Genomic DNA, 24785 nt, shown 5'->3' on the forward strand with positions numbered 1-24785 from the left:
GGCAAGTGGATTGGATGGGATTGAAATGGATACCTCTCGCAATCTGCAAAAGTAGTGGATTGTTGGTGCAAATTTGAGGAGCGCCACCTAGAGAGCGTAAGGCACGTCGGGAATTGTCGTCTGTTTCCGTCGTTGTACCACTGCCGGCAGAACAACCGGCTGCGACACATTCTGTTGTCGGTATGATTTTTAAACAAATCTACATGAATAGTTAAAATATAAGAGGCTAGAATGTTTATATCCATGAAATCCAGCAATTAAATATAAGATTGTACAGCACAGAGCCGTTTTTGTTATGATTTCGTTGTGATCGCCGTGTTCACTAGGCCTAACAGCGGCGACAAAACGTATTATTTTCATTTAGATATCGATGGACGAGCATAAGTTCAAACTGATTTCCGAGAAACTTATATTAAGATGTACATTTGCAGCGTAAAATCAGGTTAGTCTGTGAAAATTTTTTGTCACGAAATCCCCGCTTCACTGTTTGTTTTGGTCGCCATTTTGGGTGACAGTATGGTGTCATGGCGACCCCCTCGGTAAAAAGCAAACCAATCAGAGGAGTGAAACTGTGATTGACAGGTCGAGCCTCTTTTTGTGACTCCTCCCAATGGCCAGACTCCCTTTTAATATACGGCTCTGCAATGGGGGAGAGTATATCGCCCCCTGGCGATGAAACTCCCCAATTATCATCACAAAATAAGGTTGTTGTTGCTTTTGTGTACCAGTACTACTTATCCTCAAGCTTGCATAGTTGGAGAAGGAATACAGTTGAGGAAGATTAGAACATCTTCTGTCACAGCTATATCAATATGGTCAAATACCTTAGCGTTAGAAGGACGGATGGCACGCTCACACAACTTCTATTGCCCCGCTTTTCTCACCAAGAAGGCATCGTAACGTTCACGTTTATCCTGCACAAATCTGTCACGAATATCAAGCTCAACAAGACCGAACACCGGTGCCTGTCAACGCGCATATCCAGACGACCGCCAATCGCAGTTATAACACGTATCACAAAAAGTTGGTACAGAAAATACGCGTCCCCCGTTTATTATCGTCGCATATTATAATGGAGCGGCCAATTTCGTCGTTCGTTATGCGCTTACATCGCAAACTTCAGAGTATCAAATTTAAAAAGAAAAAGCTACACCGTTATGTAGGTCGAGTGTGAGGTGAGAGGTCACGTTCCAGGCAGCCAGAAAGGGTGGCTGAAAGATGCAGTTGTTGGATGCAAAGCACACATCGACACTCTTTCATCGAGAGGTGCCTTTTCCGCAACTTCGAATTTCTCAGACCGCAAGGCAGTTATTTAAAGCGCCGGCGCGATGATGGGTTTCCGGAAGCACATACTGTGAAGGAACGACACCGTGTAGGAAGTATGTCGTTGGGGGAAAAGAACCAGAGACAAGGAAAAGCACTCATTCTAAGAGAATGGAACCAGAAGCAAAATGTAGAATTCAGTAGCGGTTAATTGTGGATCAGAATGCCTTATTTGCAAAATGATGGTGTGATTTCACAGTTGCAGACTCCATCATGGTACTGAACCATGTAGCTATGGTCTCTGCACTGTGACTTGACAATAAATGGACCCCTCCATTTAGGTCGCGTTTTCCCTACTGTTCCTGATTCCAGAACCAACACTTGGTCGCCTTCATGAAACTTCCTAACAGTTGCACGTAGGTTATAACGGGCCGCGTAGTTCTGTTGAATCCGATCACTACGACCTTGTACAGCACTCCACGTTGCTGCCATCCATGTACATACCGGCATTACAACAACTACTTTAATTTTAAGATGAGGAATGGGGAGTTTCATCACCAGGGGTGCTACCTCTACCCCCATCGCTGGTGGTGATGTGGATACCGGCATCACACTATAACAATCCGCATTGCTTTTCGAAACATGTACTTGGGATTGGATTGGAAAAGGAAGAAAAAAATATGGAGAGGTTAGTCTCGACCCAGTCAGAACTGGCTACTCCAAAACGCTTTTCTTGTAATTGCCAATGACATATCTTAAAGGGGCACTAAAACAGCTTGTTATCAAATGAAAGTCCGTGTTTCAGTTAGCAAAACACAAGCAAACTCAGTTTACACAGCACTACCGTTTAGAAGTTTAGGAGACAAACGCAACGAAAACAAAGCCGTCTTTGGAGGCAACGAATGGGATCCTCAAGAAGCATTGGCGGCATCCAATCAGAGAGCGTGGGATCCCCCAAGAAGCAAAGATATGCGGCATCCAATCAGAGAGCGTGCGCGTGTGGGTTTTGAACGGGTCCTGTCGTAGTGTTGTGTACATGCGCGGCATGATGTGCAATGCTGCATTTTTCAATACCGATTTACTGAATTGTAGCCCACCACAGTAATCAGAAATGTTCAGGTGACAGCAATTATCTTCACGTCCTTCGGACAGTGACACCAGTTATCCTCATAAGCCGCGCAATGTTTATCACGGGACCTGCTCCATGGCGTGGCACGCGCTTACACGCGCAGCATGAACTATAAACATCCATGTATACACGATGCAGTAGCACGACGTTCACTGCGTACTGCCGAAGCAAGAAAAAGTCCGCTATAATTCTGATTGTAGCTTCGTAACGAAATCGAAGTTTTGAATCACGACAGCAAGTGCGAAATCCACACAGCGTGTAATGTAATTTGAAGTGTAATTTGCGGTGGCATTTTAGTGCCCCTTTAAATGTAACCTTCATTACCGCCCTTCCCAAAACACATTAAGCCCCTTCCAACGCATTCACTGAATCTCGCGAGGCGCCGAATCTGGAACACTACAACTCTACAACTCATTAAGGTCGACTAGGGCCACCCGTAACGGGAGGACCTTTCCTTAAGTCTGCTTGGACATAATGACGTACACAATTAAAGAATGCTGTCTCGACTTCTCAAAGCGTGCGAGATGTTCGAACCTGGCTCGTTAATTGAGGAACGCGTTGTGAGCGAACTGTGAACCGTAGGGGAGGGGCAGATATGCTGAAGTTTAGCCAAGCAGCTCTGTAGCCATCAATTTCACACCATCACGACTACCTAATGGGTTAGATGAAGTAACAATAACGCACTACAAACAACATGCGGTATCGTACATTGCATATGGTACATGTTGTGTATTCGGATGAATAACTCTCCGAATTGTCCGACCTGCGACATGCTTGCGGACACGTAGCACGTCCTTCTTCGCAGTGCTGCCCACGGACGACAACGTTCCCATTCGGGTTTGTCCATGGGCGATGGTACAGCAGGTCTTTTAAGTCTGAGAGTGCGACCTACTCCTAGGGCCAACTCATTATCTTTTGACCATCGAAGCTCTACAGGATATCTCCTCAACAGATACAGGTCTGGCTTCTCGTCTTAAACCGTGTCATATCATGTAGATGCTGGTACGGCGCATTTGGGTCTATCACACCACCAGGACTCCCCGCCCTTATTTTGATAGATCCCGGCTCCATTTTCGAACAGTTAACAACCCATGAACCCATATTCCCAAAAACCCTTATAGCGTGACACCATATGTGTAGATATAAGATACAATTCAAGCTTGCGGTATCATTATAAACAACAAATACTCGTATTTATATCTGGGAGACCAAGAAGGTATTCCAATTAACTTTGACGTGTATTACTACGACTTATTTTCAGCCTGTATAGTTAACCTCAAGCCTGCACCGCATCCTGTAAGCGCCTTAACACGGGGCAACGTGTTAAACCTTTTAACGCGCCCAACGGTATTTCTCCTCCGCTCCACAATCTGCGATGATGGTGCAGGGCTGACCGAAAGGACCACATGGATATGAGATGGAAGAACTGCAACAGACCGTAGTGAATGACTACTCGCAGATTTCAAACGATATGCTTCAGCCTCCGCGTCACATATTTCAATGCCCCAATGCCTCCAAGGTCAGCTTCGTCGTTTGTGGGAGTCGACAAGATTTCAAAACATCCCATAGTTCTTAGGCTTCCCATAGTATGAAGGATCCTAACAAAGAATACTGCACTGAGAAGTCTTATCGATGATTCGTCTCTCGTGGGCAAAGTACATTTCTTAAAATAAAGTTGTTGTTTTGTGGACAAAGCGCACAGCGGCAATATGCATGAGCATGAGCCTGGTTTATGGCCTGTACGCGCGTCTCCAAGTGGTGCCACGTAAAGTACATAACTTTCAGGTCTTTAAGAGAAACGTATAGGTCATCAGGCAAGATGTCATCAATTTTATTATTTATTTTATATATTTATTATTATTTTCAACATCAAGAACAACATCTCATCAATTTTAATGCGCGTTCTTTCAATGCGGAAAGCTACCCTCCCCATCGAACTAACGTGGACATTATGAAAGGAACGACGTCCGTTAAACTGATTACTGCTCAGTCATCACTTTTGGGCGAAAAAAAAAAACACTTTCAAGTTAACAGATCGCTGTTATTGGTGTCGTCTAACAGACAGAACATCTTTTGTTCAGGTTCAGACTGCTCACTTCAAGAAAATTCTGGCACGAGAATTCGACTGCGCGCCCCTCTTCCATCCATCTAGCAGCTAGACCAATCAATCAATCAATCAATCACCGACCTTCGTATTTTATGGAGCTAGATTCTAGCTCCATAAAATACGAAGGTCGGTGATTGAATACCGAACCTTCCTGCGGTTTCTTCTCGTAGTATTAACGAGCCTTTGCCCTCTGAGGATTCTTCGCTAGTTTAGTAAACGTATCTGTTCTTGAAGTTTCCTCCAAAGTTAAATATAACCTAACTGCGCACATCACAGGTGGTACAGTAGTAACGTCACCAGCGTCAATACAGTCACCTATTTTAGTGTTGCTCCTGTAGGAGGAGGAGGAGGAGGAGGAGTGTCGTTGGGAGGAACCCGAGAGGTCTGCCTGCCTGATTAGGCGGCATGTTTCTCGGGAAGGGAAAGGTGGTGGAGAGGAGGAGAGGAAAGGGTGAAGTGGAAGACCGAACGGAATCCGCTTGGGGGGAGGATAGCTGCGTCCATGGGCCGACTTCAGAGGAACTGTGCCGGCATACGCCTATTACACATCTGAGGGAAACCCAGGAAAAACCCCAGACGGCACAGCCGGCCCGCGGATTCGAACCGCGGACCTCCCAGTCTCCAAGCGCACGCGTTACTGCTGCGCCACCGGAGCTGGTGCTCCTGTAGGTCGCGGTTTTAAGGGATTATCATATTACTGTGGTGTGCATGGAACACGTGTGGGCTAGAGACGGCCGTCACAGTGACCTCTGCGTCATTGCTTCAGTCGAACTCGCGACGGAACAGAAGAACAGATTGGCTTACTGAAAAGGGTTGCCATTGTTGACAGAAGGTTAAAAAAGTAATGGATTACTCAGTAATCGATTACCGAAAATTGTAACACGATTACTTGGAAAATTACTTGCTCACAAAACTAATTGATTACGTTAAAAAAATACTGAAAAAGTAATTGATTACTAGTAACGCAATTACTAGTAACGCGTTGGGTACAACTCCGGCTGGAAGCAATGTTTACCTCCCCTACATTGCTACCATCCTCGGACGGGATCGAATCCGCCGCCGCCGGTAGCAATTGGGGGAGATATACTCTTTGCTGGATTACTAGTAGCCGACAGCAATATACACAAAACGAAACAAAACTGCATGACAGTCATGCTGTGCAAGCTTACAGCTTGCTACGCAAACACCATATGTGCTAGAAGGCGCCCGCCTTTTTTCGTCGTCTGCCAGTTAACGTCACCGTGTTCGGCGTACGGCCCAATCTAGCTCCAATACGAGATGTAAACAGCCAAGGAATAACAAGCTCTTAGTGGCGCTGTAACTACAACAAAAAGCAAAGGGGCCAGACAAGGAGGTAGACGTGCCCCTCCGCCGGACAGGCATGTACCCTTCCCCTGAGTGCACACAACTGTGGGAATGATGAGATTAGTAAGCACTTTCTGCTGCAGTGTCGATTATACGACCACATCAGCTAGCGTTGTTTATTTGTACCTTTGGTCCGCTACAGGGACGGTCCTGTTTTTCATTAACGTCTGTTCTCTCATTTGGGGCAAACCAAGCGGGACGGTGAAGTAGGTCCGCGGCCCTCGGTATATAAAGGCGTTTGTTTTTCAGTCCCGACGGTTCTAGTTCAGTTTTGTTTATTACTGTTCTTTCCCGACATCTTGTCACCTGATTATTGCATTCCTTCCAGCTGGGGTTCCCTTTCACCTCCTTCCCTATATCACTACTCACATATGGTTACTCATAAAACTACATATACAGTTTTTTTTAGTCTTTACAGAATAGTGTTTATTTTAAAAAAAAGCTATGAGAGCAGTGTACATGTTTCCTTTTTTTTCAGTTGAGTTTTATGGCCATGCGGACATCCTCTGGAAGAGAGTATGCAACTACCTGAAATTCATTAATGAATTCTTTAATTCCAGGATTTCGGGCAAAACCGAGGTAGCAGAACGCGAGACAGTGCTCGTTGAAATCCATCCTATCTTTTAAAAATCAGGAAAAGAGCGCGCCTGAAAAGCACATCACCCTCGCAGACCGAGGTAGCGGTGGTGGGGGTGGGGGTGAAACTGCTTGGCGTAGTAGGCCTCGCTCAGGCGCGCAATGTCACGAATATCGTAGGATGAAGTAGATGACGTTGAGAATGAAGTGGACGAAAAAAAAAAGAAGAAGGATGGCTGATTCAGTAAAGGCCACTTCTTTTCGCTTACCGGAAAGCGGTGGTGGTGGTGGTGGTCGTGGTGATAGGGCTTGCCGTCCGGAAAGCGGTTTATCTGACCAGCTCAGCGCCACCTACACCAATCATCTCCGCCGCTCCAAATCACGTGGCCCTCTGACGTGAAATGAGCGCTATACTCTCTGCGTTCCCGGTCGGCACGGTATATATTTCGGCTGATTTGCATATCAAAATTCGAGGACGGATATTCTAAAGCACGTGCGTGTTTCAAGACTTTTTAAATGTGAAATAGCTTGCAACTAGTCTCTCAATCTGCTATCTCGCTTTTTCCCGAAATCCCCTACTTAAAAAAATTAATTAAAAAATTTAGGTAATTAACCATCTTGTAGTTGCACACTTTCTTCGGGAGGATGTCCGCCTGGGCGTAGAACTCAACTGCAAAAAACGACATCTATGCTGCTCTCATTGTTTTTTTTTCATAAAAATTCTGTGAAGGCTATTAAAAAACGCCCTGCATTTTTCGTATGTCTAACACACTCGTAGGGATATACTTCATTTTACGTAGTTCATCTCCCTTTCTTCGCTACACACATATCGGTGCATATAATTACTCGTAGGCAGACATCCATTCTGCATAGTTCCGTACAGTGTACCTGGCCAATCCTTGTGGATCACGTCCACTTGCGTGTGTGAGGAAGAAGAAGAAGAAAACCGCTCAGGCATAACAGGCGTGTGCTCACGTAGCGCTCAAACCGTCGTTCATCATCCGAGCCCTCAAGCACAGCAGCGAGTCAAGATGACTGAGCGACCGCAAAGCACCACGACTGGCACCTCTGATGTCCCTAATGAAGCCCCACCACCGGAACATGCCTTCACGCCAAGAGGCAACGCTTGTTCGGGCGCCATTCTTTCCATTGTCATAATCATACTGTTCACCATCCTCATTGTTGCCCTGATAACTTCGCGCACGAGAAGCAATACCTCCGGGCCCTTCGGAAGGAATGGGACGCTGCGACGAGATCTCAATGAAACTCACAATGGAACATATTGCTGCAATGCCACGTCACTCGCTGCACTTGCTACTGCTCTATGAAGTGTGTGGAGAAGACTTTTGGAGTTCTTTTCAAGGCGTTTTATATTGGTGTATTCAATATGGTGTAAGAATATCCATCCTTTCTTGCGAAGTGTATTTATGACAACGCGTACTGATGTGTGAGACGCGGCGATGTGAGTTACGTACTAGTCATGACTGGGACGTGGAATATGCGGACAATATGTTCGCGAAGAAAACATCTTCAACGCGATACTAGAGCGAGCAGATTTTGGGGGGAGCGTTCGAATAAACTAAATCAAAGCCCAGATTTTGAACTTTTCGCAGATTACTTGCATTGATTTATAACGCATTTATGTGCATTACGTTTTATTAAATCGGTAAATTGATTTTAAAAAAATTGATTATCGAGCGAACGTGTTTCAGCTTTCTACACATCTGAAGTGACCTTTTATCGTGTTGCACGTATGCATACACGAAGCATGCATTCGACTGCAAGCATACGCTCATATTGCAGTGGTGTTTGGGATAAGCAGCAGATACGACAATACCTCGACTGGTTTCCTCTAACCTCCTGTTTCTCTGAATCAACAAATTCGTTCCTAACACAGCCGGATATAGAAGATAAGAGAAACATAGTTTTCTGCCAGACTTCCTTGTGGTCAGTAAATGTAAACGTCCGGGACGCACACAGGACGAAGCGTTATAAGAAACATTCTCCTGGTTGGAAAAGATAACACACCAGCCTCAAACTCTCTATAGTCTGACCATTTTAGTGTTTTTGTGCAACACAGATCATGTGCTAGAGATCAAAGGATATATGCGTCATTCTTTTTTTTCTTTTTTATTGTTGTTGTTGTCGTCGTCGTCGTTTTAGCGTCACGAAGCAACTGTGGATATGTGGGAGGTGTTGAGTTCGAATCCCACCACCGGCTGCGATGACTTGAGTTTTTCCGACGGGTTTCCGAAGACTTTCCAACAAATATCGCCAGTTTCCCCTGAAGTCGGCCCAGGACGAATACTAACCCCTGCTGTTCCCCACTCCTTCCTGTTGTCCTCTCTATATATGTCTGTACGTCGCTCATAGCCACAGTTGCTTCGCGGCGCTAACACCGAACTAACAAAAATGTTTAGAAATCCGTAGCGGCACTATAATGCAACATTATTGTTTAGAATGTACATATAAAAAAAAGGGGGGATAAATATAGGGGCTATTTTTTGCGAGGTTGCGAATTGTGATTCAGTAGAACCCTCTGCGACGGTGGAGATATATGCGTGGACCTTTGTACTGAATGTATTACTGTCCAACTACATCTCTGATAGTGACGTATGCAAGCATAATGTCTGTCTTACATGCGTTTCTCCCTTTCTTTTTTTTGTTTTTTGTTTTTGGTTTGTTTATATGTACATTCTAAAATATAATGTCACGTTAAACAAACAAAAAGAAAACCAAAAAAGGGAGAAATGCAGGTAAGACAGACATTATGCTTACACACGTTACTATCAGAGATGTAGTTGGACAGTAATACATTCAGTACAAAGGTCCACGCATATATCTCCACCGTCGCAAAGGGTTCTACTGAATCACAATTCGCAACCTCTCAACAAAAAAAAAATAACCCCTATATTTCGACGCGTAACTGCGCAACGCAACGTTATACAGTACATGTCTTCTCCCCTCGCCACATGCACATCGCAATACTGCATTCCTTTTCTCCGTGGCAAACATAAATACACGTGCTCTTCCGGCAATGATTTTATGTGGTAGGCCCATGTCTCTTGGCCTGCCATGTTGGAAGATGATAGGCGGCACGGTCCCCTTCCGTCTCACACTTTCTCGCTATATTTTTTTGTTTTGTGTTCAACGTCGTATACGACAGGAAATAGGGAAGCACCGCTGGTAATCATGCATCTCAGGGAAACGCGCCCTTCGCCAGTCAAGAGCAGAGCCCATGGACGACACTTTTTTTTTTTTTTTCGGTAGTTTACGACGACGGAACAAGAAAAGGCAGTAGAGAGGCTGTTCGGCACTGCACAGTGTCGCGTTTCTTGTTTTAAAGGAGAACTGAAGGTTAAAAGGCGATAAAAACCGGGCTGTTTGGTGGTACAGTGCTGGACAAATGTTTACGGAACGCGCGAGCGGCGTATTTTCTCTGGGCAGAGACACCCTAGCGGCGAGCGGAAGCGGGCGAGTCCACGCGTTCAGAGGGATGAAAGAGTGCGCTTGTGGCGACCCACCGTGGTAGTAGTGGTAACTTTGCTTTTGAGTGTAACGAACGTCAAAATGTTTTCGTTTTCGGTCTGCTGCACCGAGCGCGAGTGGAAGTCCCTCCGCTATCGGAGAGATAACAGGGCGCTAAGATGAACTGAGGTGACAACGGGCTGCAGTGCCGAGCTTTTTTCTTTTTTTACGCCTCAGCGTAATGCAGCTGACATCCCTCTGAACGGGTGGACTCACCCGCTTCCGCTCGCCACTAGGGTGTCTCTGCCCAGAGAAAATACGCCGCTCGCGCGTTCCGTAAACTTTTGTCCAGCACTGTACATTCCAAAAGCGATAAAACCCCAGTGCAGGGGACACGGACAGACGAAACACAGACGAAGCACTGACTGACAAACAGCTTTAATGGCAGAGACGCCGCTTAAGTACACCAACTGCACACAACCGACCCCTAGTGGTAGCCAAGGCCATCATGCTGTAATCACAACAGTTATTACGCAAACAGGAGCACCAACTAAACGCCCCACGAGAACCAGAATTCGAGTTAGTTATTCAGGAACTGCTGAATTTTATCCGTCACGAACACGGGAAGGCACGCTAATGCAACTATCTCCAGCCTGTTTTATCAGAAAAGCTTCCTTATAAAGAAGAACACCCAACTTATGACTTTCAAACGTAACAAGAGCTTAAATATAACGAAAGTGTTGTTTAAGAGTCATAAATTAGGTGTTCTTCTTTATTAGGAAGCTTTTCTGATAAGACAGGCTGGAGACAGTTGCATTAGCGTGCCTTCCCGTGTTGCTGACGGATAAAATTGAGCAGTTCATTGATAACTCGAATTCTGGTTCTCGTGCGGTGTTTACTTGGTGCTCCTGTTTGCGTGATAACTGTTGTGATTACAGCATGATGGCCTTGGCTACCACTAGGGGTCGGTTGTGTGCAGTTGGTGTACTTAAGCGGTGTCTCTGCCATTAAATGTCTTTGTCAGTCAGGGCTTCGTCTGTCCGTGTCCCCTGCACTGGAGTTTTATCGCTCTTAGCAGTGAAGGCCCTATCTCCATATATAGGAAGGGAGTTGCCTCAGGACAGAAGCCGCCGATATTTCGAACAGAGACTGTTCTTCTTCTGGGACCTTTCTTCCCTCCGGGCTGTTGACCCACAATTCGCATGAACCTTTAAACACGTCACACCTAACCCTTTAAATACCATGCCAATGATGAGGACGGTGCCCAGAAGAAGAACAGTCTCTGTTCGAAATATCGGCGGCTTCTGTCCTGAGGCAACTCCCTTCCTACATCTCTACCGGTTCGCTGGATTTCTACCCATCTACTATCTCCATATATGTTATTCGAGTTTGGTTCGGAAATATTGTAATTGACATGCGGTCTTGCGAAAGAACGATAACTGTAGTTCCCCTGTGACACACGTGAGGGGTGCTCATCCTCTAGAAACTCATCCGCTCCTTCACAGAACCCGTAGCTGAACGAGCGATTGTGACGTCACTCTGTGACGTGGAGAGTCCAAGGCGCACGCAGCGCCGCGCTGTGTCAGTAGCAGCAGTAGACCTCGCGGGTGCAACCTACGGGCGATAGTACGTCGCACGGACGTGACCACGTGACTTAATGGCCTCCACGGTCACCCGCCACCCCTGATGGCTCCCTTTTCAGGGCGTTTTTCAAAACTACACTGCGCAGTGAGAAGGCCCCGCGGAGCGAAAACATTGTGCATGACGACAATGTATAATTTTTTTGCTTCTTTAAGCTACAGGACATTTTCTATGCATATTTTTTGAAAGAAAACATCACATTACGGGGTTTTTCGTTATCTAAACGACATATACGACGTCCAATATTAGCCGTTTCGCAAGTATATGAGTGTCATTTATTCATCCGAACTCGCTTCCATATTTTGACGAATAAACACTCTGTTCTTAAATTGTCCATACGTCAGACGGCTTTCACATTCGTCGCAGTATTTCGTGGAATAAACTACCGGTAAGCTCTTGCGTGCAAGCATGTAATCAAAAGACGTGCTTCATGAATACGCTCTACCCACTCACAACTGTAAGGATATTTGACAAATTTAGCTATGCATCGAGCTCTACGTGACCACGTGACGTAATGGCCTCCAAGGTCACCCCCCACCCCTGATGGCTCCCTTTTCAGGGCGTTTTTCAAAACTACACTGCGCAGTGAGAAGGCATCGCGGAGCGAAAACATTGCGCATGACGACAATGTATGCTTGCATAGCAAGAAACACCTGTTAGTGACGTTTCGTCATTTACCATCATGTTATTATTAGCGCTCAAAAGGCCCTTAGAGAGAAGTGAATACCATTACATATGAAACTGAACAAGCCTTTCCGTTTAGTTTTAGCCAGACACTTTATAGAATGTCATTGCAACAGAGAGATTGTTAATAAATGCAGACGAGGACGATGGATGATGGATGATGTAAGCATACCTGGCAGTGGCAGTGTACGACTGCCTTTGACAGAGTATAGTTGTCATAGAAGCTGTCCCTGACTAGCGCAAAGATAGATTATTAACAACAACAACTTTATTTTGAAGATGATGAATGGGAAGATGATGATGAAGATGAAGATGAATGGAATGAATTAACACGAACGCTAGCATTCATCCATATTTCAGTAGCCGGCATCTAACAACGACATTACTCGGATACATGATACTCATGTATTGACTTTAGAGACAACATACAAAAAAGCCGTCAAGTCCACGAAGGAGCGTGATGGTTCCGCGCAATGCGCGAAGCTTTCTTTATGTTTCGCGCGTGCGCAGAACCACCAACGCTATCTCATACGTACGCAAGGGCGATATCGTACGATACACTAAAACACACTAATGACGAGCTTTCGTGTAGAACCTGCACTTCATCATGTTTTTATCATCTGCACATCATCACCTCGATGACGATGACGTTCACGATGACGTTTCCGAAAACATAAACCAACTGCCTCATTCCTTTGGAGTGTGTGACGTCACGTCGCTGACATCTGATTGGCTGACAGCGATACGGAATCTGAGGGCACTTACGATTTTCTAAAGCTCCCTAGCATCGACCAAAGAACGTTCGATCACTACATTGGATTGGATTGGATTGGACTGGATTGGATTGGGAAAAGAAAGAAAAATATGGCGAAGTTAGTCCCGACCCAGTACCCGACCCTACTTCAAAACGCGTGCGTGGTGAAAAAAACAAAAAAAAAACAAGAAGATGAGATAGGAAAAAGAGAACACACAAACAACCAAAAACAGGAAACATTACTGGTGCGTCTGCCGTGTTTCTACTGAACTGTGACTTTGGTAATATGCTGTTTCATAATACCCAACTATTCGGTTCCTCCCCTTTGAGCTCTTCGAAGTTCTCGCAAGATACAGTGGCATATCAGACTCTGTCAACGTGAGGGCTGCGATACCCCAAGTATATCAATCGCGGTGATTAGATTTATGCATCTCATCCCTGTTGTATCTATAGGCACTCTGTATTCCCGCCGACCCAGATGCGAATGGCCCACTTTACGATGCTGTACTGAATGTTACGCTAGAGCACTCGCCGACAAGACATGTTGTCGTTATCACAGGCACCCTATTCCTCTGGCAAGTAAACATGTCACCGGTTTGTCAATCTTGTCAGAGCTTCCAGGCGAAGTAAGCTGCGCGGCGCCCGTCACGGAATTGCGTTTGGAGAAGCTGTCTCGATCAGTCTGACTATTCCTCCCTTTCAAAAATTAAACTAAATTACGTTTCGTTCATTTCTTTTATTCCTCTCCGTTTCATATATATATATATTTTCTCGTCAGACATCTTTGAAACGACTGGTTCGAAAGAAAAACGAATACAACGAAATAACGTTGGTCTGCCTGGCACAGGAAGTGCGGTTGTATCGAGAGTTCCCTACAAGTTCCTACAATAGTTCCTTTAAAAAAATCGATATTGAATTTCTTGTATGATCTTGGTGTGTTTTTAATGAGTCACCAGAAACGCATCAGAAACTCAACGTGTAGTGTGATTCCACATTACGTTCCTATCAGGAACTCCACGGAGTTTTGACATTACTTTTTCTAGAGAAAAATTTCGATATTTTTTTCTGCAGAGTTTTTAATGTACGAAATCATCAGGACATACCACTCGTGCTGTTTTAAGGCATATACAGGGTGTTCAAAATTAAGCTTTCACGAGCGCTACGCAAACACAGCGATGGCAGGAAACCGGATGACAACTTTACGCTACTTGTGAAAGAAACAGGTGCTCCTAATTATGTAGCACCTGTTTCTTACTCAAGGAACAGAAAAATAGTACCAGTTTTCTTTTGTTCGCCTATTTATAAAGTGCTAGTGAAAGCTTAATTTTTTGAACACCCGGTATGCTTGAAATGACCGTTGATATGTTTTTATGCCAATAACGGAGCATTGTGGACACAGTTTACACGCAGCTCTGATTTTGAAAACACTGTTGAAACACTGTTGAAACACTGTTACATTGTTACCTGAAACGTAATCGAGCTCTTGTATGCACAATGAACGGCAACAAGAATTACGCATTTATGCACGGAGCAAATAGTTATCGCCTCTAGTTAAATTGATAATTAATCCTGTAATTTATCCCTGTAATTTATTTATTTTTAAAATCTTCATTTTTCCGAACCACACTATAACATAATCAGCTTAGAGATACGAAGTTCATGAACACAACTGTATCAGTTCAGAAAAAGTAATTAGTCCACCGTTACACGACCCAGAAAGATATTTAGTTACAGGAAACCTTACCGAAACCAAAATCTAATTCAGTTACAGTCAGTGCGGCACTAAACGTGTTACCCGTCATTAAAGCGGTCCATACATATATACCACCATACGTAAAAGAAACTTACGAAAGAATATAGGTTCAAACCTACATAATTGAAACACCACTACAAAAGCCTTGTTTGAGTATGTCGTGTTTTAAACGAACGCTAAAGCCTGTGGAAGACCAATAGTCTTAAGAAAAATTAACAGCCCGATCTCCGTGGGAAATTGAAATATGACAGTCGTCGAAAATGTCAGACGGCGACGGGAACGAACCACGTACCTCTCGAGACGCCGTGTTTCGATTGCGTGTTTTCAGCCTCAGAGCAGTTACTTTCCACCAGTGGAAAAGTCTCAGCCCTTGGGAAGAGATAACGCCAGAAATGTACAACATAATCGCTAGACCACAGCTGAACATCCATGAGTACAAGTTGCAGGCAAAATGTAATTAAACTAGTTACAGTTACTTATCTTTGAAAGTAGGTAGGTACAAGAATTAATCACTTTAAAGGTAATTAAACGCAGCAACTTAGTTACTCCTAATTAATTCACAGCTCTCTTCATGACTAATTGCAGCCTCGCTTCGCTCGAAGACAACCCGCTGTACATGAAAAAAAAAAAAAAAAAATCAACGAAACTGCATTTACTGCCGGTCCAAACGCACACAGACTTGTGCCACGGTTTCAAAGAGAGAATGAGAAAAGCGAAAGAAAACATTAAAAGGACGAGCAATTAATGGATGGTTAAAAGTATTATCTCGACGAATTTATTCGGTAACCAGCGCTCGTTAGCGCAAGGGCAATTCCAAATTAATTTCACGACCAAGCAGACAGAGAATGAGTCAGGTTTTTCCAGCTTCCATTGCTTTGTCGTAAGAGACCATTATTCGGCAAACAGCGGCAGCGGAAAAAAAGGAAAAAAAAAGAAAAAAAAAAGAAGGCGGCGAAAGAACTGTCCCCGGTTTACAGTCTCCTAAGCACGTTCTGTGCGCCGACGATACGGGGGTGTACGATTAATTTTTCCGTCGTTGAACGACCGTTGGCCGTGCACATTGGCAGCACGCTAGCGCCATGTATCATGCGTTGCGGTCTTCGACGGTGTTCATTTGTTCCTTTGTTTTTCTAGTTTCGACGTTATGCGCGCAGTATAACCTCATTACACTTTCCACGTTGAAATGATTTTGCGGCGGTAGATTAAATATAGTCCCCTGGACGTGTACTGAGCCGCGGCGGTGACCCTGGTGAGGGCGTTTTCGACATGAAGGCGGTGCTTTTATGTGCAAAGTGAACGGACGTTCTCGTTTTTTTTTTTTTTTTTTTCTCGCATGAATGCTGTTTTCCGACTAGTGGCTTAATCGGGTGGGTACAACACCCGCTCATTAATGGGTTGTGGTTCTATGGTTGTTGAAGACGGAGGAGGAGTGGAAACGAGTTCACCACCAGTTTAGTGGTGTCCGAGTTTTTTCGTGGGTTTACCTGCAGACTTGTTAGATATAGGCGGCGGTACAGTGCCCCTGAAGTCGGCCCCGGACGCATGCTAATCCCTCTGTCTCCCACCACTTTCATGATGTTCTCCATTCATCTGTGACGTTTGCACATTGCTTATAGCCATTATTGCTTAGCGGTGCGCGCAGAGAATTTAAAGGAGAAACCCATTAGATAATACAGTTTCTTCTTTTGTTTCTTTTCAAAATTTGGTTTGAAAGCGCCACTTCCTTTACAATCCCTATGAAGAGACGTCCTCCTGACTCAGACATGTCGGAAGCCGCGGATCTATGACGCCCATGTGTAAAATCAGCGCAAGAAGACTTAGACTTACCATATCCAGAGGGTCTGAGTTCGACTCCCGGAGTTAGCTGTGTTTTCTTTTTCTTTTTTTTTCTGCTTTTTTCACGAATTACTAGAGTTTGGTTAGTTCTTGGGTGCATGGACTTCCCTCATTATTCGTCTTTTCTCCAAATGGTGCTTGCCTGCATAAATTATCTTTCCTATAGGATCGAAAATTTCATTCCAATCCTTCCTCCGATCAACAACTGACTAACGGAACTAACTAACTGATCATGACCTGACAACAACTCACGAAGCCACAGTACCTGGGAAAAATGGTCCATTTCTCTCCATTTTTCAATAACCAACGATCTTCCCCAACCATCAAACGAAAGAAGACGAAAATGTCAATCATCAATCATAGTTATGGCAATTAAACTAAAACTTTGACCATATTGACAAAGAAATCAGTTGAAATCGGTCGGAGCAGACGAGGACGGAGAGGGAAAGCAGGGAGAGGGACGTTCTTTGATGTTGCAAATATCATCAAAGAAATAAAAACACCGCAGATGAGGTGGCCAATTCCCAACTGATTCTCCGCGTCCCATTTCCACAAATTAACACGAGAGCTTCACGCAGGAAACCGAATTTCCATTCGGACGACGCTCCGCTATTACGCACAGCTATTCGGATTACGGTCAATATTGAGACCGCTTCGTTTGCATATTCCGAACCCGACACGCCAAATTAAACTCTAAGTGAGCTTACATGCCAAAAAGGCATTTGAGAGACGTCGGTACATTTGAAAGAGATCTAGAGTCGACTGCAATATCGGCGTAGGAAAGCAGATGGCTGACGACCCAGAAAATTCTCAAACGTCAGGGAATCAGTAAGACGGCATAGAGTCGCAGTCGACTTAAATGTGTTTTCGTTTGCGGAGCAATTTGAGCTACCCAATGAATGTATTCGGCTAAATTGAGCCATCCGGCGCGAAAATCAAGGAAACTATCGAAATCAGCGGTACTGGTGGGCTGCATCTTCATGGGAGTTTTATCCCTTCGGCCAGGTCGGACATTGCGAAAATGGACATGATGATGATGACGAAAAAGACGATAGTGACGACAACGATAATGAGATTGCGTACTAGGGCTTGCCTATTTTAGTCCCTTACTAAGCCTTGTGGTATGATATCTTCCTTCCGTCAGACTTTCTACAAGGGTCTCGACATGAACCCGTTGCCTCCTAGAGGATATACGATGTTCGTCTGCACTTATCCCAGATGGGAAGATCTTCTCCTCCTTCTTCCATTTTTTTCCTTTGTTCTTTTTCTTTGCGTCTGTCTGGGAGTGGCAGAAGTTTATGAACAGTGTGATCCTTTCGGTTGCATTGCGGTGTTCGCATCGAGGATCACCACGTGTAGCAGTGTCTTTTCAGTACTGGTCCCGTTCGGAGACCACGGAGTATATCCCTGCCTTCCTGTGCATGTTACCTCCGTGCAATTCTTTCTGTGCTCTATTGTTCCTATAGGGTCGGCCACTTAGTCCGTTGCCGACCGCTGTAAAATCATTTGTTCAGCCCTCTGCGAGTCCGATATGTAACTTTTCTGCTTGCTCAATAAAATGATGACCGAAACGTGCGCGAGAGGTCTTTGTAGGTACACGATCTTCGGAGTACTTTGACGGCGAATCGCACACGCGTTGGGCGGCGCGCTTTCGTGTTCCTCGGTGTAATAAAGGGTGCGGTCTCGTTTGAAGCACACTCTTTCTGTATTATATTTTCTGGCGAGGACTGATCCCACTCCTACTAACCGTAGCAGAGCAGTGCTGTTCAAAGTTGGTCTTATTGAGAATCTATTTGACGTAATCGAAATGAGAAAATATATATATATATATATATATAAAAATCATAATGCAATGACCTCCAGGGTGTAACAGAGTAATGGAGACCTTGCCTCTTCAGCGTACATGTACACACATTTTTAGATAGTGTTGTCTGATTGATGTCGTTTCAATACAGATGGAATCCTGTCACCGGCTGTGCTGTCTGAGGTTTTCCCTGGGTTTTCCGAAGACTTTCCAGACGAATGTCGACACAGTTCCTCCTGAAGTCGGCCCAGGACGCGTACTAACCCCCCTGTCCCCCACTCCTTCCTGCTGTCCTCTCTCAACCTGTCCACGTCTATGCGCCGTTATAGCGGCAGTTGCTTCGAGGCGCTAATACGGAATTAATAAAATCAATCAATCAATACAGAAGGCCTAATACATACGCGCACTGCTAGACCTTACAACATCTTCGCGTGTGGTCCGTATACAGGATCTGACGAACAGAAAATATTACGTTAGAAACACAACCAAATTTTTCGCCAAATACCCCTATACAGGACGTTCCTTGTTAAAGGTTCCTCATGCTGATAATTAAACTCACTAGACCATGCAAAGTAACAACCGCATATGATGAAACGCTCTTTTGTCTCTTGCTTTCAAAAATCTTGCTTAGGGGTGCAGGTAATCTTAATTGCGTTTTCTCTTACCGCGTGGGTGGACATTTTTAAGTGGTAGCGTGACCACGTCGTTTGTCCCGGCTCTGGTCGGACCGGAGGACGTGTTGCTCAGTTTGTGTTTCCTTGCCTCAGTACTTTCCACCATGTGGAACATTTCCCTGCAGCAGAAAAAGAGAACCTATGTTTATTGCGCACACAACGGAGAGAGAAATAAAATATTGTTTCATTTTTTTTTTTTTTTTTGAGTTGCGAGTGCAGAACATAACACGGAATAAGAATGATATGAACAATTGCAATATGAGTATTTTCCCAACAACAACAACAACAACAACTAAATCATGACTATGGCCTGGGGTGATTCACCGCTTGAGAGCAGTACCCTACCCCATTACACGAGAAGCATGAGATGTGAAATATGAAAATGAAGTTATGTGCAAGTCCAACTCGAACTCCCGTCGTCTGGTTGCGCAACGCTATACGTCGCACAAAAGGAAGAAGCACATGAAAGAAGCGCCAATGGTCCTTGAGATGCTGGGGTGGACCCTACAGCGTCTGGAGCAAGCCGGTAGCCAAGAGGAAGTCCAAGAACATCAGAAGTCCTCGACGGTGTTGGACATGGCTCTGACATGGGCCAAGAATTGCAGCCAGGTTGAACGTCTGTCGGCTAGCACCACTCAGCTGAGCACAGAGTTGCCGCCTCTCCGTTTCGTAAAGCTTACATTCTATTAGGACGTGCTCAATATTCGCTTCAACGCCACATTTGGAGCATAGGCAGCTGTCACAGTATCCGATTCGGCACTTGAATTGGGGAGTGAAGGCAACGTTGAGACGAAGCCTGTGCAGGAGGGACGTGAAATAGCGTGGTAAACGGTCAGGAACGCTCAACGCTCCCAACAACGCTCTGCCCTCAGAGTTATTTTGCGCTTTTTGGATACCATCCGACTTCGATCCTTGAAGGGGCTCATTATTTCATTCCCCACAAGACCGCGAGCAAGGGGTAGCATATCGCCCCTGTCGATGAGACTCCCCATTCATCATATCAAAATAAGGTTGTTGTTGTTGAATATTTTTTAAAACGATAGCGGGGGGGGGGGGGTATGTTTATTAAGAAAAAGAAAGGACAGGTCAGCCAGACGGAGGTCGGCTTGCTACTGAAAAAAAAGGAAAATTGGGGGAAGAAAACAAAAGGGAAAGAAAAAGAAGAGAAGAAAAGGAGAAGAGAAAAGGAGAACGCCGAGAGCCGTGTAAGTCTGTCCGCAACAGATGAAGAGAAAAAGATAAGAGGGAACAAGTCATAATGACACGAAAACGAGCGCGGGCTCCCGAAGATCACGGTCGGAAGATGGCCCCCTTGATTGATTGATTGATTGATAGCAAACCTAAAAATATGAAGATGCAAGTCCCGATAAAGACGGGACATGCTACTACAGAACACGTGAATAGAAAAGAAAATAGGAAAACAGAAGAAATGCAACCCCAAAGTGTCCAAGAGACATAATAAAGAACAAGCAGGGCCCAATTAATGAATGATACCAGTTAACGAGACAATAGTCCAAATGACACGATGGCCCTATAATGTAGCCGCATTTAAGAGTATGGTGCAGAGTGGCCAAATATGCCGCCTTTCTTTTTATTGTGTGAGGTTTAAATATTTTGGCTCATAGATGTGAGTTACTAAAGCAAGAATATTTGCGTGCAATGCCGCGTGAGCATTAGACCGAAACGGATTCGACCGGGCTGCATAGCAAATGTGCTGTGTTGGATGGATAGAAGCGGAAACCACAACTTGGGTAGACCGCGGGATTAATAGCGGAACGCCGGCACATCCACATTGAGGGTGAGGGAGAAACGCACCTCCTTTTCACCCTCTTTCCTTTCACGTGAGTATCTTTCTCATGAGTCTGCATACACAAAAACGCGATTCGAGGAATGGGCGCCGCCATTAGTGCTGCCACCCGGCGGTAGTCACAGGAACTGTGTACGTGGGGACTGCCGTTTGCAGAGTTCCTTCATTTTCGTTTCATTTTGTTCATTTTCCTTTCTGTTCGTGTTAATTTCGTGCCGGTTCATTTTCTCCCGCTCGGGAACCAATGTAGAACAGATATCGCATCGGCCAGCAATCCTCACGTGAACAACTGTGCACATCGCACGCGGAAGCAAGCAATCTTCTTTTCCCTTGATATTTCGAACGTTGGTACGCTACTCGGATGCTTACCGGATGACTAGTTGTACTGAATGTTACGTTATCGTCAGTAACACTCATTAAAGACGGCGGCCACGAGTATTCATCCCGACTGGAAGAGCGGTTTTGGCAGTCCACCCCTGTTGTGTCGTCGCTGTAAACAATACTAAAGGGAGCACACGGAGACCAGTGGTTTGAGAGTAACGCGACAAGGTCTATAGCCATGTTACATTGGGAAGACGGATTCCGAGAGAACCAACCCGAAATCTCATACCAACTACGTCGTCCCCCACGTAAAGTAATGTGTGGCTCTTAGAGTACCGAACATTAAGAGCGTTGACATACGAACACTGATGCGAGCGAGTTGGTTTGGATCAAAGTAACAAGTATGGCGCAGAGCGCTAAGCTTTTAAGTTAGCATCTAGCTCACTAGATGCTAACGTTACCCATATACAGTTAACAGTCGTTACAATCAATGGGACCGAAAAAATATTTGCTACAAGCGGTATTTCGATATAGGCGGTAATTCATTGTAAGCGGAAGTTCCACGAGACAGCGTCTGCAGCCTCGGATGCCCGCAGAAAACCGCTCTAGCCTTAAAACTTGAAAAGCTAACAAACCATGGTACTAATAAACGCTCGCAGCCTTTTTATTGGATCAGCAATGACAGACGGCCGAACAGTGCGGGTGCAACAGGTTTACTGAGAATGAGAAAACGTGGGCGGGTGCGCATGCATAGATGCGCACGTACCAGAAATGATGTCGTTGTCGTTTGTTCCCCAACACCCCCTCTCGACGACTAGCCATCAACGAGGCCTACACGGCCCCTGAGGTTCTGCAGTCTTGCTCGCGGCAGTGGCTTCGTAAAAATATCTGCGACCATCTCGCTAGTTTGGCAGTAGTGGAGGTCGATGACTCTGTGGTGAACTAGGTCGCGCAGATGATGATGGCGTACGTCAATGTGCTTCGTCCTCGCGCTAATGCCTTCGTTAACCGACAGCTTGATGCAACCCTGGTTGTCTTCGAGCAAACACGTCGGCTCGTCCATGCTGTAGCCGAAGTCGATGAGCAACTGTCGCAGCCACAGCACTTCCTGTGAGGCATGCGCCGCTGAGACGTATTCAGCCTCTGTTGATGAAAGCGCTACGGATGTCTGCTTCCTGCTGGACCACGAAACAGGGCTTCCTCCTAGACTAATGAAGTAGCCGCTTGTTGATTTACGGTCCTTGACGTCACCTGCCCAGTCTGCGTCTGCGTAGCATACCAATCTTGCACCTCCCTCCCCAGACAGTTGCAGCTTGCAATTCAATGTGTACTTGAGGTACCGAAATACCTTCTTAACGGCGGTCCAGTCGCGCTGGCGGGGCTTACTGACATGTCGGCACAGGTACCCCATTGCACACGCTATGTCCGGGCGTGTTGTCGTGCTCAGGTAGAAGAGCTCTCCAACTGCTTGACGATAGATCTCGTTGCTCTGCAGTACGTCGTCATCCCCAGTGAGTTTCGGATAATCCGCGTCCATAGGGATGGCACTGCCTTTAGCTTCTCCAAGCTTGTACTTCTCCAGTAGGCTGGTGATCCTATTCCGCTGGTGAAGAAGAAAGCGATTATCCCCGCTTCTCTCGATCTCAATTCCAAGGTAGTGACTGACGTGACCAAGGTCTTTGAGCTCAAAATGCTTGTTAAGGTCCTTCCAAACTGCAGTAATAGTTCAGTCATTTGGGTGGCATATCAGCATGTCGTCCACGTACAAGAGGATATACATCACTGCACCATCTACAGCTCGGGAATAGAGGCAGGGGTCGGCATCAGCCGGCATGTGCATCAGTTGTGCACATGTTCACTGTTTACGTTCTCTCTGTTTTTCTTTTTTTGTTTTGTTTTTTCTGTTCTTTCTTCCTCTTACTTCTATACCAGTTCTGCATACATCATAGGATCCCGCCGGAGTGTGTGATTCTTCAACTTTAGTTTTGTGTTCATCATTTTTCTTGTTGTTCATCATTGTTCCTTTTCTTTCCTTCTTTTTGTTTTCTTTTGCCCTTTCTTCTTTTCTTTGCCTTTTTCTTCCCTCTTTCACTTTTTTGTTGGAATAACAAGCAGACATCCCCCCCCCACCTGGCTTTTTTTTCCTTTCTTTTTTTTTTGCTTAATAAACACATCCCCCCCCCCCGCCAGAGTACTTACTTCGCGGTGCGCCCGTGCCCCCCCTGGGGAAATGAAAACTCTCCACCTCTGGATTGATTGATAGCAAACCTAAAAATATGAAGATGTGAGTCCCGACAAAGACGGGACATGCTACTACAGAACACGTGAATATAAAAGAAAATAGGAAAACAGAAGAAATGCAACCCCAAAGTGTCCAAGAGACATAATAAAGAACAAGCAGGGCCCAATTAATGAATGAGACCAGTTAACGAGACAATAGTCCAAATGACACGATGGCCCTATAATGTTACCGCATTTAAGAGCATGCGGCAGAGTGCCCAAAGATGCCGCCTGTCTTTTTATTGTGTGAGGTTTAAATATTTTGGCTCATAAATGTGAGTTACTAAAGCAAGAACATTTGCGCACCACCGTCAAGAGCGGTCACCAGAGCTTCATAACTGTCAGGAAGCCCACTAAGCAGAAGAGTAGCAACCTGGAAGTCGGTAGTCTCTTCTCCAATGCCGCGCAAGCGCTCCACCAATTCCAGAACACGCCGTATGTAGCCCTGCATGTCCTCGTCCCTGTCCATCTTCGATTGGTACAACCTCCTCAAAAGGTACAACTTATTGCTCAGGTTAGCCCTCTCATGTACCTTGCGAAGTTCCTCCCACATCATCTTGGACGACGAGCATTTGCAGACGTGTATTATTTGACTGTCGTCAATGCTTAAGCAAATGGTGCTCTGCGCCTTCCGGTCACCGGCAATCCAGGCAACTGTTGGTCTCTCCGGGGCTTCATCTTCTACGAAAGTCCAAGTTTCCTCCCTTATTAGCAGCATCTTCATCCTGAATTTCCACGCCTGGTAATTACCGTCCGTCAGCTTCGCGACCGAAAACTTGCTTGCTTCTCCCATCTACTTGCTGTCCCGAAACCAATTCGAGCACTGTGTAGAGACGAAGCTAGTTCCAGCGGTTGACCCTGTAGCAGCTTTCATTCTGTGCAGCGCAGATGTCAGTTCCGTGACTCTGGGCCCATAACCTATTGGATCAGCAATGACAGACGGCCGAACAGTGCGGGTGCAACAGGTTTACTGAGAATGAGAAAACGTGGGCGGGTGCGCATGCATAGATGCGCACGTACCAGAAATGATGTCGTTGTCGTTTGTTCCCCAACACTTTTAATTATCGTGTAGAAATGGAAAACACGGAACTTGGCTGGACGGATTTCCGCCGGCTCGCACCATATACGCGGAAAGCAGAGTTCAGTACATTTCGAATAATCCGGTTGCAAGCGCATGCACTTTTACTTAGAGGCCGTGAAACTTCGAATGAAGCGGAAGTTCGGAAAATGGGGTTTCGTAATAACGGGCGTTTATTGTATAAACATAGATAACTCATCTAGTGGGACTCGAAAAGAACATGCGCGGGCACATGCCGCGTTTAG

General features: G+C 45.4%; 1 protein-coding gene across 4 annotated transcripts in view; it reads right to left on the reverse strand.

Annotated features, from left to right (window-relative positions):
- LOC135394869 (uncharacterized) overlaps window positions 1-24785 on the reverse strand; it is a 287749-nt gene that overhangs the window by 103174 nt on the left and 159790 nt on the right. For all 4 annotated transcript variants that reach the window (XR_010422975.1, XM_064625904.1, XM_064625903.1 and 1 more), the window contains one exon: window positions 19046-19173. Coding sequence is in view for 3 of the 4 variants with exons in the window: in XM_064625904.1 (XP_064481974.1) it covers window positions 19144-19173 (30 nt within the window). In the remaining variant the exon portion in view is untranslated. The remainder of the gene's footprint in view (window positions 1-19045; window positions 19174-24785) is intronic.

This window comes from Ornithodoros turicata, chromosome 5 (genome assembly GCF_037126465.1).
Source record: "Ornithodoros turicata isolate Travis chromosome 5, ASM3712646v1, whole genome shotgun sequence".
Classification (NCBI taxonomy): domain Eukaryota; kingdom Metazoa; phylum Arthropoda; class Arachnida; order Ixodida; family Argasidae; genus Ornithodoros; species Ornithodoros turicata.